Source organism: Dermatophagoides pteronyssinus, unplaced genomic scaffold (assembly GCF_027571235.1).
Source record: "Dermatophagoides pteronyssinus isolate colony J.1.1.1.1 unplaced genomic scaffold, Derpt_VIB-CSIC_2022.12 sq0004, whole genome shotgun sequence".
Classification (NCBI taxonomy): Eukaryota; Metazoa; Arthropoda; class Arachnida; order Sarcoptiformes; family Pyroglyphidae; genus Dermatophagoides; species Dermatophagoides pteronyssinus.
Genome location: NW_027461528.1, coordinates 2,093,366 through 2,105,614, shown reverse-complemented (window position 1 = coordinate 2,105,614; position 12,249 = coordinate 2,093,366). Strand labels below are relative to the sequence as shown.

Below are 12,249 nucleotides of genomic sequence, written 5' to 3'. Positions count from 1 at the left end.
AAAATTGAATTAATCAACGAAAATGATAAATGAATGAATAAAAATGTTGTTGAAATATGATAGAAATATCACTTTAATTTTCTTTTTAAAAAAATTAATACAAATAAGCTTCATGTTTGGGGGCTATGTATGTGCTGGAGATGATGATGATATCGACAAATATTTACCATCACCACCATCATTATCATTATTCTTATTCAATGAATCATCTTTTGTTATCGAAAGTTTGGCCAATTTTCGATTTGATCGCCGAACATTATTCTGATTATTAGTCATATTGCTATTACGTCGTTGTAATGTCATCAACATTGTTTGCTGTTGTCGACCCATCATTACTAAACGATTTCGTAATAACTTTTCCGTTTCCTTTTGTTTATCTTGTTGTTTTTGTCGTTCAAAATCTTGAATTATTTCGAATATCTGTAAAGATAGTTGGCAACCTTTTTGTATCTGATCATTCATCATTGTTAAACTTGGTAGATGATATGCTTTTGTTGTTTCTTTTGGTATTTGTTGATCATTCGAAATGGAAAAATTTCTTTCAATCAATTTGGAAACATTTAAAAATTGACGAATTAAACTATCACTATTTTCCGCCAGATTTTGTCGTATGAAACGTAATCGTTCGCGAATGATTGTAAATTTTGGTGATTGCTGTTCAAGAATTTTCCGTACACAATGTCCACGCCACCAACTCTAAATGAAATGGTTTAAAAAAATTATTTTTAAAATATTTCGAAATTTTTAATACCTGTATATTTGTAGCACATTGTTCACGTTTCCTTTGTATTCTTGTGGGCGCTTTCTTTTCTTTTGGTAATCTCATTAAGTTTGTTGCCGGTTTGGATGGTACATATAATTGATCATGTTTAAATCTATTTCGTCGACTGTTGAACCAATTCTACAATAAAAAAATTTCAATTGGTATATGATAAAAATTAAATAAATCGATAACTTACTCGTATCCTTTGTTCGGTTGTTTCTAATTTTTTTGCCAAATCTCTACGTCGTTCATAATCTAACCATGGATTTTCATGAAATGTTCGTTCCAAAAATTCAATTTGTTCATCATTGAACGCCATCTGTTTGCTACGATTACGGTATTGTCGTCCTTTTTTTCGAAAATTTTCAATCAATTCTTTATTATCACTATGTTGTTGACACCATTTTTTTCTTCGTCCATGGAACCATTCCTGTGTTTAAATTTCAAAATTATTTTTAAAACATTTAAAATTGAAAACTTTCGAAGAAACATTTTCTTACATTGATTTTCGGTGGAGCTAGATTTAATTTTTCAACCAATTCGTTCATTTTATCCGCTGTTAAATATGGATTTTCATTGAAATATTCTTCCAGAATGGTTAATTGTGTTTGTGTGAATTTTGTTCGTTCACCACGTATTCGATCCAATGATGGTCGTGGTTGTCCAAGTTCTTGTTCACGATTGGCAGCCAAATGTACTAGAAGAATTGCCCAAAAACAAAAATTTTATCATCAAATAGAAAAAAATTTAAACACTTTAAATTTACATACAATACCATTCATTCAATGCAACAAGTTCATCATGTCGTTGCTGTCGCGGTAATTCTAACCATTTTTTCAACAGTAAATATGATTGCATTTTTTCCGAATATTGTTTCGGGTGCTTTAACATCTCAGACCATGGTCTTGGTTTCCGTAATAAATTGAACATTTTTGTCGATCCACAATGTAATACATGACGACCGAATAATTGCCGTTGAATATTCATCGTTTCCAATTCTTTATTCACTTGTTCGGCAATTTCAATTGTATCAATATCGATTGCTTCATTTAGTTCTTGTTCGGTAACCATTATAATTGTAGACGTTGGTGGTATCATCGAACCAGTTTGTTCAGGTTTTGTAAAATCAACATTCGAATTAATCACATTATCATCAAAGGAATTTTGATTTTGGTCAACATCTATTTGTCCTTCGACAACATATGGTGGTGTTTGAAGCTTAAATTATTGCAGATAAAATTATCTATTAATCATACGAATAAAAATTCAACATTTTTGAATATTACCGGTGAAAATTTTGCATCAACATTATTGCCAAAAATTTCCGCAACTGTTGATTGATGATCAGCTCCAGAAGGGTAATAACGATTTGAACGTAAATTCATGATTGTCAATTATTTGATTTAAATTTTTATTAGAAGAGAAATTATTCATTAAAATTTTATAATCGCGATAAGAAATTTTTCTTTTCAAACATTGAATTCAAATCTAAATCGAGTTTTGTTTTGATAGTTCCAAATGCATGTGTAAAGGTTGTTGTAGTAGCATAGAAAACAATTCTAAATTTCAATGAAACGACCACTACTATTACAATGATTTTAATGCCGTTCATATAGTATATATCTGGATCGGATCTCGAATATTATTCCGTTCAAATTTCAAAAAAAAAAAATAATAATTTTTACAATTTTTTTGTTCAAACACAACAAAATAAAAACATTTTTTTATTAATTCTGTAATTATATCATTTTATATAAATTGAGACATTATAATAGAAAAAAATTCTGATTATCAGAATATACTTGTTCAAGTGATGCTAGACAACAATAAAATGGTATTTTTTGAAAAAATTTCAACATTCTAGTATATCAACAAGTATATCCAAAACATAAATGAAGATGAGATATATTGTCCAATCGACGGAAATTTTCTGGAAAAAATCAGATAAATTTAAAATCAGAACAATTTATTAACAGGAAACTTTACCATTAAAAAGGTGAGAAAATTTTTCAGTCGATTTGACCAAAACAATCATTATTCGATTATCTTGCCAATATGATTTGATGATGATTGAAACAGAAGATTAAAGTTTACCAACGAAAAAATAGAATATACGATGCTTGATGAAAGCAAAATATTATCGAAATAGCAGAACAAAATTGTAAACGAAAAACAAAGAGAATAAATAATAAAATGAAATCAATCCAAATGTTTGCGTCTTTTTATAACGCCAACGATCCAACCACTGAATCCTAATGTAAATAAATTCAACATTGCTTTCCATGTTAGATTACGTTTGATAAACATTTTAAAACGGGCCATCATTTTTTGAAATAATAAACGTGTTTGAGCAACTAACCAATACCATGACCTACGTGGAAATGTTATCGTTTGTATTGTATAGAACACTGATCGTGTCCAAACATAATAACAACTACCAACGAAAATGTTTGTCGTTGTTTCGGTTGTTTCAACAATACGTTCAATTGCTGATGCTGTAATATGTGCCGATTTAACTACACTAACACCAACATGATTTACATCTTCCAATTGTCTGGTAACATTGATAACAGCCTGTCCGGCAATAATTTTTGCACCAATTGTTAATGCAAATGTATTGATTATAATGAACAATATACATAAATGTCTTATAAATGCAAATGTTTGTATACGTAATAGACAATCACAAATAAATGCAATAACAGCCAATGCTAAACAAATGGTAAATATATCGATCAATGCCGTTACAATGGCCGTTAAACCACGTTCACGAACTTGACGATATTTGTCACGATTTTTAATCAAATCATTTTCATCATAATTTTCAATATTATTATTATTATTATTGAATTCATCATCAATATTTTCAACATTATTCGATGATTGTGAAGAAGAAGAAGAAGATCTTTGATTGGAAAATATTGATGAACGCCATATTATCCATAATAAATTCAATGCATGTCCAGCATTATATAATGGACCCAATAATGGTACAAAATCAATGAATATAATTAAACGTTGATAATATTTTTCCCAATCCGACAATAATTGTGGTCCATATTGTATTAATTGTTGTGACCAAGATAATTCGGACATTATCTAATTACAATGATCAATTGTTTAATTGAGAAAAGAAAACGAGAAAAAAATTCTTTAAACAACACTTGAAATGATGAAAATTCAAAAAAATAAAAATAAAAATAAAAACGAAACACCAAACAAAACAAAAAAAATGGATGAAATTTTTTCTTTGTCGTAATAAAAACGAAATTTTTTTTTCTTATTCAAGAATAAAATCAATCAAACAAACATCCAAATCATATAAATGTGTCATTATTTATCAATCAAATAACCGAATAATAATGATGATAATGATTTTTTTTGATTGAACAATCAATAATGATTTGATTGTAAGCAAATTATCAACAGAAATATTTTCTTCTTACTATTTTTTTTTTCTTCTAAAAAAACATTTCAATATGTTTTGTTTGTTTGTTTGTTTGAATATTATTTTGTTTGGCCAAATCAAATAAACATATAGCATTATACGCGCGTATCGATTGATTGATTGATTGATTTTTTTTTCTCATTTGGTCATAATTTTAACCAAATATCATTAATGTTGATGAACATGACTACGTTGTTTCTTTTTTTGGTTGGTTGGTGATTGGTTTGTTTGGACCAAAAAAAATGTATTTTTTTTACATAAATAACCAATGATATTATCCTTAACATTATTTATCATATTGTCATTGAAAGATAATATTTTTTGAATGAATTTACTGACAACAACATCAAATGTTGTATTTCGTTTGTTTTTTCTTCTGCTGACATAAACTTTAGACATTGATCAATTATTAATATGAATATATTTTACCATTTATCGATTTTTTTTCCTAAAAATTGATTGATTGACATGAATACACAATAAATCAATCAATTAATCATACTCCCACACACACACACACACACACATATGTATGATATCTACTTGTAGAAACATTTGATTTTGAAAACATAAGTTTTTTAGTTTATTATTAGATAAAAATACATTTAGATAAAATTGATTTTGAAAAAAATCAATAGTTTTGATTGAATAAGCTAGGTCCATTAGATGATATATTTGAAATTTAATTATAGAAATTCTTTATGAATAAATATCGTTTTGTTTCATTATTGCATGCATTTTTTTATTGATAAAGTAGGGAAAAGATATCCTTGATTAATGTGCAATCAATCAAATGTAAGATTCTGTTATTCAATAGAACAATCATTTTCGTCGTTCAACTTTTAGAAAGATATCACGCGGTGAAAGAAGGCCACCTTGATTATAAAATTCGACTGGAATCTAATCAAAAGAAAAAAGTAAAAAGTAAAATAAAAGATTTGTTTGAAACAGCAATCCAACCACTTACTTTAGTTTTGGCACATTTATCGAATTTGAAATTTTTTATCAACCAAATCAATGCTAATTTAGCCTCCATTAAAGCTAAACTTTTTGCTACACAGGCTCTTGGTCCAGCTCCGAATGGTAGATATGCATAATTTGGATGTTTATTGCCTGAATCTCGAATAAATCGTTCCGGAATAAATTTTTCCGGTTCCGGAAAATATTCTTCATCATAATGTAGGCAATAAATTGGAATTTGTATGATATCACCTTTTTGAATCGTAATTGAATAACGGCCATCTTCAGTCGTAAGTACAGTATCCTTCACGCAACTTCGTTCGGTAAATGATCCCGGTGGTATTAAACGCAATGTTTCATCGATCACTGCATTAACATATCCAAATTTTGAACCAATATTTTCAAATGATAATGATTGTAATGGATCTTGATTTTCATTGATTTCGTTTTCAGAAATGATACGGTTAACTTCTTCATAACATACTTGTTGCTTATCCGGATTCAATGCTAAATAATATAATGCCATTGTAATAGTTGTTGCCGTAGTTTCATAACCGGCCAAAAAGAAAAGAACACATTGGGCAATAATTTCATCATTATTCATATATTTGATTGTTTTTTCATTATTATTAATTTTTTGTTGTTGATTTTCTAATTCATGTTCTGCTTCAAGCAAAAATTCAATAAAAGTAGAAGCTTTGGAAAAATCTTTCTGTGCAAATTCTATGCGTTTACGTTCGATTAATTCGCTTGTGAATTTACCGAAAAAATTCATTTCATCACCATTTAATCGTATTTTGAATAATTTTGAAAAAAATGGTGGAAAAAAATATATGAATGACATTTCCAAAATGCTTTTCAATGATAAATCTGCATTGAATAGCTTACGTGCTGTAATAACAAGTTGATGATTCGGTTCGATTATTGAATCAATTTTACAACCAAACGCAACCTGAAGTATAGTGTCCATCGTATAGGCACCGGTAAATCGTTTTATGCTTAAGATATTATCATGGGAATTGGCCAATTCATTATCGATATTCTTGATTAATGTCTGACAAATTGATTCCATACATGGTTTCATTCGACGAAGTTTTCCAGTTGCAAATGTTGGCGCTACGATTGCACGAAAACGTTTCCATTTATCTAAGTCGACTACGGTTAAAAAGTTTGAAAACATTGGATCATCTGAATTGAATTTCTATTTGAAATAAATGAAAATATTGAAAAATGGCTTTGTTTTAGGCTAACAATTCTCACCCGTCGATTAGGAAAATTGATAAACTCTTTGCTCATTATTAATTGAATTAATTCAGGTTCGGCAATAGTAACATTGATTCCACCAAACATTTCCCATCCATAAACTTTACCAATTTTCTGTATGTTTTTCTGTGATAGCAATTCAATACGTGTTTTGTTCCATAAAGCGCTAAAAAAAGATGGTTGTTCAGCAATTGGAATGTTACGACTTTGTAGATTTGCAATTGCCGATTTGGATCGATTTCTTAAATAAAGATAAATTGATGTGAATATCAAAATGATGGCAGTTAACAAGAATATCCCAAACATTTTTCTGAAAATAAAGTTTTGGCAGTATTTAAACAACAACAAACAAAATAAAATATCAATGATATCAAAATCATTGATCAATGACAACTATTTATATCGAAATGATTTGCACCATTGGCATCAAAGATTGATTAAATTAAATTAAGGAAACAGTAGTGTTAAAAATGATTGATAAAAGATTTTTTCGTATTCATTTTACCTAAAAATAACTAGTACTTTTCTGTTAAACGGGCGTAAGTGAAAATTCAACCCTTTCCGCTCGAACAACTACTCTCACTCAACAATTTGTTTTAACCAAATTCGCTAGTTTCTTGTCCGCAAAGAATATTCGAGTTTTTTTCAATAGATAGGTATATTGATGAAAACCAGTAATTATAAGCATTCTTTTCGAAAAAAATTGTTTTGCTTACAATTCATTAATATTTGTTTATCGTTTAACGATGAAGTAAGTATCAAATGACATTTTATTCATTGATTAATGTATTATTGAAATTTGAAATTGGATATTTTGATTGTTTGTGTAGGATAAATTTTAAAATAATAATCTTTATTATTGAAAAAATCAATTGATTTCTTGTCCTTCGGTCACACTTTTTGATGCTAACGACAATCAAATTGCGAACATCATACGAATTCAAGATTAGCAATTTCAACTGGTTTTGGTTAAAATTTTATTGGGGTAGATTATTTAAAAAGTTTTGCTTGTTCCACATTATTTCAAACGAACGTAGAAAAGTAGTTGAAACAGATCCAGCACTTTGTTTGTTCATTTTATCTTCGTACGAATAAACTTTAGACATTGATCAATTGTAAAATTTTAATTGCAAGTGAAATTCAACTTATGATACAATTTTTGAATCGAAAACATAAGTTACTTATTAATTATTTGATAAATCAATTTGGATAAAATTAACACAAGTAAAATCAATAGTTTTAATCTGATTTGATTGTTCTGTTTTGATATCGTTCCAAGAACCATCAGTTTCGTCGTTCAACTTTTAGAAAGATATCACGTGGTGAAAGAAGGCCACCTTGATTATAAAATTCGACGGGAATCTAATCAAAGAAAAAGAAAAAAATAAAATAAATGATTTTTTTTAACTAATACCACTTACTTTAGTTTTGGCACATTTATCGAATTTGAAATTTTTAATCAACCAAATCAATGCCAATTTAGCCTCCATTAATGCTAAACTTTTAGCTACACAAGCTCGTGGTCCTGCTCCAAATGGTAGATATGCATAGTTTGGATGCTGATTGCCAGAATCGCGAATAAATCGTTCCGGAATAAATTTTTCCGGTTCTGGAAAATATTCCTCATCATGATGTAGACTCCAGATTGGAATTTGTATGACATCATCTTTTTTAATTGAAACTGAATAACTGCCATCTTCAGTCGTAAGTACAGTATCATTTACACAACGTCGATCAGTAAATGGCCCCGGTGGTGTTAAACGTAAAGTTTCATCGATCACTGCATTAACATATTCAAATTTTGAACCAATATTTTCAAATGATAACAATAATAAAGGATCTTTATTCTCATCGATTTGATTTTCAGAACTGACACGATTTACTTCTTCATAACATATCTGTTGCTTATCTGGATTCAATGCAAGATTATATAAAGCCATGGCAATAGTTGTCGAAGTAGTATCATAACCGGCAAAAAAGAAAAGTACACATTGGGCAATAATTTCATCATTACTCATATATTTGATCGGTTTTTCATTATTATCGATTTTTTGTTGTTGATTTTCTAATTCATGTTCTGCTTCAAGTAAAAATTCAATAAAAGTTGAAGCTTTTGAAAAATCTTTTTGTGCAAATTCTATTCGTTTGCGTTCGATTAAATCGCTGGCAAATTTACTGACAAAATCAATTTCATCGCTATTCAATCGTATTTTGAATAACTTTGAAAAAAATGCTGGGAAAAAGAAGAGGACAGTCATTGATAAAATGTTTTTCAATGATAAATCTGTATTGAATAGCCTACGTGCCATTATAATAAGTTGATTATTCGGTTCGATTATTGAATCTATTTTACAACCGAACGCTACCTGTAAAACAGTGTCCATTGTATAGGCACCGGTAAATCGTTTTATGTTCAAGATATTATCATGCGAATTGGTCAATTCATTATCAATATTCTTGATTAATGTCTGACAAATTGTATCCATGCATGGTTTCATTCGACGAAGTTTTCCAGTTGCAAATGTAGGTGCTACGACTGCTCGAATGCGCTTCCATTTATCGAATTCAACTAAAGTTAAAAAGTTTGAAAACATTGGATCGTCAGAATTGAATTTCTATTGGAAATGAATGATAATTTCAAAAAATGATTTTGAATTTTGCTAAAAATTCTTACCCGACGACTAGGAAAATTTGTAAACTCTTTACTCATTATTAATTGAATTAATTCAGGTTCAGCAATAGTCAAATTGATTCCACCAAACATTTCAAATCCATAAACTTTACCAATTTTTTGTATATTTTTTTGTAATACCAATTCAATACGTGTTTTATTCCATAAAGCACTTAAAAAATATGGTTGCTCACCAATAGGAATGTTACGACTTTGTAGGTTTGCAATGGCCAACTTTGATCGATGTTGACCATAGAGATAAATTGATGCTAATATCAAAATGATGGCAGTTAAAAAGAATATTCCCAACATGTTTGAAGTTCTGGCAGTATGAAAATTACAACAATAAACAAAATAAAATATCAATCATTGATCAATGCTAACTATTTATATGGAAATGTTTTTTATCAATGACATTGGACATTGAACATTGAATGATTTTTTCAATGTACAAAATAAAAAATAGCCAAAATCGTGATATAAAAATAACTTAACTCTTTATTTGCGAATGAATATCGAATGTAAACAATAAAAAGGTCGATAACGACAATTCGATATGTTGAAATTGATTAAATTAAAATAGGAAGTTGATGATGATTGAAAATGATTGATAAAAGTTTTCTTCATAATAATTTCACTTGAAAATAACGGGTACTTTTGTTCGAAACTTAAAAAATTAACCCTTTCACTAATTCAATCAATCGATAATACTTCAACAGGCAAAGTATTTCTACTTGCAAAACATTTGCCATCATAAGCTTTTATCCATCAAATCATATATTCGGAATAAAACAACAAATTCAAATATGTTATCAATTTATAAAATTAGAATAACAAACAAAATATACAAATTCTTTATGAATAAATATTGTTTTGTTTTAGTATTATAAATTTAACATTGATAAAATTTAAAAAAGAAGAAGATATTCTCGATTTATGTGCAATCAATCAGATGTAGGATTTGGTTATTCAATAGAACAGTGATTCTCAACCAGTGTGCCGCGGCACTTTAGTGTGCCGCGAAATTCTGAAAATGCAACTGTTATATATTCAAAAATTCTAAAATTGTGCCGCGACAACAAAAAGGTTGAGAATCACTGCAATAGAACCATCAGTTTCGTCGTTCAACTTTTAGAAAGATATCACGTGGTGAAAGAAGGCCACCTTGATTATAAAATTCGACTGGAATCTAATCAAAAGAAAAAAGTTAAAAGTTAAATAAAAGATTTGTTTGAAACTACCATCCAACCACTTACTGAAGTTTTAGCACATTTATCGAATTTGAAATTTTTAATCAACCAAATCAATGCTAATTTAGCTTCCATCAATGCTAAACTTTTGGCTACACAGGCTCGTGGTCCAGATCCGAATGGTAGATATGCATAGTTTGGATGTTTATTAGCAGAATCTCTACTAAATCGTTCGGGAATAAATTTTTCAGGTTCAGGAAAATATTCTTCATTATAATGCAGACAATAAATTGGAATCTGTATGATATCATCTTTTTGAATCGAAACCGAACAACGACCATCTTCAGTCGTAAGTATAGAATCATTTACGCAACGTCGTTCAGTAATTGGTGCCGGTGGTGTTATACGCAATGTTTCATTAATCACTGCATTAACATATTCGAATTTTGAACCAATATTTTCAAATGATAATGATTGTAAAGGATCTTTATTCTCATCGATTTGATTTTCTGAAATGATACGGTTAACTTCTTCATAACATATTTGTTGCTTATCCGGATTCAATGCTAAATAATATAAAGCCATTGTAATTGTTGTTGCTGTAGTATCATAACCAGCCAAAAAGAAAAGAACACATTGGGCAATAATTTCATCATTATTCATGTATTTTATCGGTTTTTCAATGTTATCAATTTTTTGTTGTTGTTTTTGCAATTCATGTTCAGCTTCAAGCAAAAATTCAATAAAAGTTGAAGCTTTGGAGAAATCTTTTTGTGCAAATTCTTTGCGTTTACGTTCGATTAAATCGATAGAAAATTTACCGAAAAAATCCATTACATCGCTATTTAATCGTATTTTAAATATTTTTGAAAAAAATGGTGGCAAAAAGAACAATACTATCATTGCCATGATGTTTTTCAACGATAAATCTGTATTGAAAAGCCTACGTGCCATAATAATAAGTTGATTATTCGGTTCAATTAATGAATCGATTTTACAACCGAAAGCTACCTGAAGAACAGTATCCATTGTATAGGCACCGGTAAATCGTTTTATGTTCAAGATATTATCGTGCGAATTGGTCAATTCATTATCGAAATTCTTGATTAATGTCTGACAAATTGAATCCATACATGGTTTCATTTTACGAAGTTTTCCAGTGGCAAATGTAGGTGCTACGATTGCTCGAATACGTTTCCATTTATCTAATTCAACCGTGGATAAAAAGTTCGAAAACATTGGATCATCTGAATTGAATTTCTATCGGAAATAAATGATAATTTTAAAAAATCATTTTTCTTTTCGTTAATTATTCTCACCCGTCGATTTGGAAAATTGGTAAACTCTTTGCTCATTATTAATTGAATTAATTCTGGTTCGGCAATAGTCAAATTGATTCCACCAAACATTTCCCATCCATAAACTTTACCAATTTTTTGTATGTTTTTTTGTGATACCAATTCGATACGTGTTTTGTTCCATAAAGCGCTGAAAAATGATGGTTGCTCTCCAATAGGAATGTTTCGACTTTGTAGGTTTGCAATTGCCAATTTGGATCGATGTCGAAAATACAGATAAATCGATGTGAATGTCAAAACAATGACAGTCAATAAGAATATTCCCAACATTTTCTTGAAATTTAAATTCTGACTATTAAAAAAAACAACAACAAACAAAATAAAATGCAAATGAAATAATAATCATTTATTAATGCCAACTATTTAAATGGAAATGATTTGCATCATTGACATTGAATAATATCTCAACACCATAGTTGCAATCACCAACCAATCACTTATTAAAACATTGTATAAAATGATATATGTTGTCATTGATTAAATTAAAATAGGAGGTAGTGGTGATGAAAATGATGGACGAAAAAAAAAATCCCTCATTTTACGTAAAAATAACGTTTTAATCGTTGATTATTTTCATTGTGATTAGAAATTGTATA

General features: G+C 28.9%; 5 protein-coding genes across 9 annotated transcripts; all 5 read right to left on the bottom strand.

Moving 5' to 3' along the window:
- Positions 1 to 55: 55 nt before the first annotated feature.
- LOC113798723 (uncharacterized) lies at positions 56 to 2,270 on the bottom strand. The gene is made up of 6 exons (XM_027349297.2): positions 2,050 to 2,270; positions 1,534 to 1,981; positions 1,264 to 1,460; positions 960 to 1,193; positions 752 to 901; positions 56 to 696 (listed from the first exon to the last, which is right to left on the bottom strand). The coding sequence occupies exons 1-6, from the start codon at positions 2,146 to 2,148 to the stop codon at positions 124 to 126; spliced, it is 1,701 nt and encodes a 566-aa protein (XP_027205098.2). The 5' UTR covers positions 2,149 to 2,270; the 3' UTR covers positions 56 to 123.
- A 237-nt stretch (positions 2,271 to 2,507) lies between these two features.
- LOC113798727 (uncharacterized) lies at positions 2,508 to 4,433 on the bottom strand. 2 transcript variants are annotated; one of them, XM_075819684.1, is made up of 3 exons: positions 4,210 to 4,433; positions 2,750 to 3,862; positions 2,508 to 2,693 (listed from the first exon to the last, which is right to left on the bottom strand). In XM_075819684.1, the coding sequence occupies exon 2, from the start codon at positions 3,857 to 3,859 to the stop codon at positions 2,963 to 2,965; it is 897 nt and encodes a 298-aa protein (XP_075675799.1). In that variant the 5' UTR covers positions 3,860 to 3,862; positions 4,210 to 4,433; the 3' UTR covers positions 2,508 to 2,693; positions 2,750 to 2,962. The 2 variants fall into 2 exon arrangements, with proteins under 2 accessions (XP_075675799.1, XP_075675798.1); XM_075819683.1 differs by lacking the exon at positions 4,210 to 4,433 and having other exon boundaries at positions 2,750 to 4,171.
- A 422-nt stretch (positions 4,434 to 4,855) lies between these two features.
- LOC142644812 (cytochrome P450 3A31-like) lies at positions 4,856 to 6,823 on the bottom strand. The gene is made up of 3 exons (XM_075819680.1): positions 6,432 to 6,823; positions 5,179 to 6,372; positions 4,856 to 5,111 (listed from the first exon to the last, which is right to left on the bottom strand). Exons 1-3 carry the CDS (start codon positions 6,738 to 6,740, stop codon positions 5,034 to 5,036), a joined length of 1,581 nt encoding a protein of 526 aa, XP_075675795.1. The 5' UTR covers positions 6,741 to 6,823; the 3' UTR covers positions 4,856 to 5,033.
- Positions 6,824 to 7,387: 564 nt separating this feature from the next.
- LOC142644811 (cytochrome P450 3A24-like) lies at positions 7,388 to 9,754 on the bottom strand. 3 transcript variants are annotated; one of them, XM_075819677.1, is made up of 4 exons: positions 9,601 to 9,754; positions 9,109 to 9,427; positions 7,856 to 9,049; positions 7,388 to 7,796 (listed from the first exon to the last, which is right to left on the bottom strand). In XM_075819677.1, exons 2-4 carry the CDS (start codon positions 9,415 to 9,417, stop codon positions 7,719 to 7,721), a joined length of 1,581 nt encoding a protein of 526 aa, XP_075675792.1. In that variant the 5' UTR covers positions 9,418 to 9,427; positions 9,601 to 9,754; the 3' UTR covers positions 7,388 to 7,718. The 3 variants fall into 3 exon arrangements, with proteins under 3 accessions (XP_075675792.1, XP_075675794.1, XP_075675793.1); XM_075819679.1 differs by having other exon boundaries at positions 7,388 to 7,771; XM_075819678.1 differs by lacking the exon at positions 9,601 to 9,754 and having other exon boundaries at positions 9,109 to 9,537.
- A 150-nt stretch (positions 9,755 to 9,904) lies between these two features.
- On the bottom strand, positions 9,905 to 12,076 carry LOC113798655 (cytochrome P450 3A31-like). Of its 2 annotated transcripts, XM_075819676.1 has the most exons (4): positions 11,615 to 12,076; positions 10,362 to 11,555; positions 10,215 to 10,294; positions 9,905 to 10,084 (listed from the first exon to the last, which is right to left on the bottom strand). In XM_075819676.1, exons 1-3 carry the CDS (start codon positions 11,921 to 11,923, stop codon positions 10,217 to 10,219), a joined length of 1,581 nt encoding a protein of 526 aa, XP_075675791.1. In that variant the 5' UTR covers positions 11,924 to 12,076; the 3' UTR covers positions 9,905 to 10,084; positions 10,215 to 10,216. The 2 variants fall into 2 exon arrangements, with proteins under 2 accessions (XP_075675791.1, XP_075675790.1); XM_075819675.1 differs by having other exon boundaries at positions 9,905 to 10,294.
- Between the last annotated feature and the right edge of the window lie 173 nt (positions 12,077 to 12,249).

What these genes read in the sequence shown, in the direction of transcription:
- LOC113798723 (XM_027349297.2), bottom strand. Translation starts at nt 2,148, where the DNA reads ATGAATTTACGTTCAAATCGTTATTACCCTTCTGGAGCTGATCATCAA. An exon ending in TGCATTGAATGAATGGTATT is followed by an intron (nt 1,461 to 1,533) that starts GTATGTAAATTT and finishes CAATTCTTCTAG; the next exon opens with TACATTTGGCTGCCAATCGT. An exon ending in AATGTGCTACAAATATACAG is followed by an intron (nt 697 to 751) that starts GTATTAAAAATT and finishes CATTTCATTTAG; the next exon opens with AGTTGGTGGCGTGGACATTG.
- LOC113798727 (XM_075819684.1), bottom strand. Translation starts at nt 3,859, where the DNA reads ATGTCCGAATTATCTTGGTCACAACAATTAATACAATATGGACCACAA.
- LOC142644812 (XM_075819680.1), bottom strand. Translation starts at nt 6,740, where the DNA reads ATGTTTGGGATATTCTTGTTAACTGCCATCATTTTGATATTCACATCA. An exon ending in TCAATTTTCCTAATCGACGG is followed by an intron (nt 6,373 to 6,431) that starts GTGAGAATTGTT and finishes TATTTCAAATAG; the next exon opens with AAATTCAATTCAGATGATCC. An exon ending in ATAAATGTGCCAAAACTAAA is followed by an intron (nt 5,112 to 5,178) that starts GTAAGTGGTTGG and finishes TCTTTTGATTAG; the next exon opens with ATTCCAGTCGAATTTTATAA.
- LOC142644811 (XM_075819677.1), bottom strand. Translation starts at nt 9,417, where the DNA reads ATGTTGGGAATATTCTTTTTAACTGCCATCATTTTGATATTAGCATCA. An exon ending in CAAATTTTCCTAGTCGTCGG is followed by an intron (nt 9,050 to 9,108) that starts GTAAGAATTTTT and finishes CATTTCCAATAG; the next exon opens with AAATTCAATTCTGACGATCC. An exon ending in ATAAATGTGCCAAAACTAAA is followed by an intron (nt 7,797 to 7,855) that starts GTAAGTGGTATT and finishes TTCTTTGATTAG; the next exon opens with ATTCCCGTCGAATTTTATAA.
- LOC113798655 (XM_075819675.1), bottom strand. Translation starts at nt 11,923, where the DNA reads ATGTTGGGAATATTCTTATTGACTGTCATTGTTTTGACATTCACATCG. An exon ending in CCAATTTTCCAAATCGACGG is followed by an intron (nt 11,556 to 11,614) that starts GTGAGAATAATT and finishes TATTTCCGATAG; the next exon opens with AAATTCAATTCAGATGATCC. An exon ending in ATAAATGTGCTAAAACTTCA is followed by an intron (nt 10,295 to 10,361) that starts GTAAGTGGTTGG and finishes TCTTTTGATTAG; the next exon opens with ATTCCAGTCGAATTTTATAA.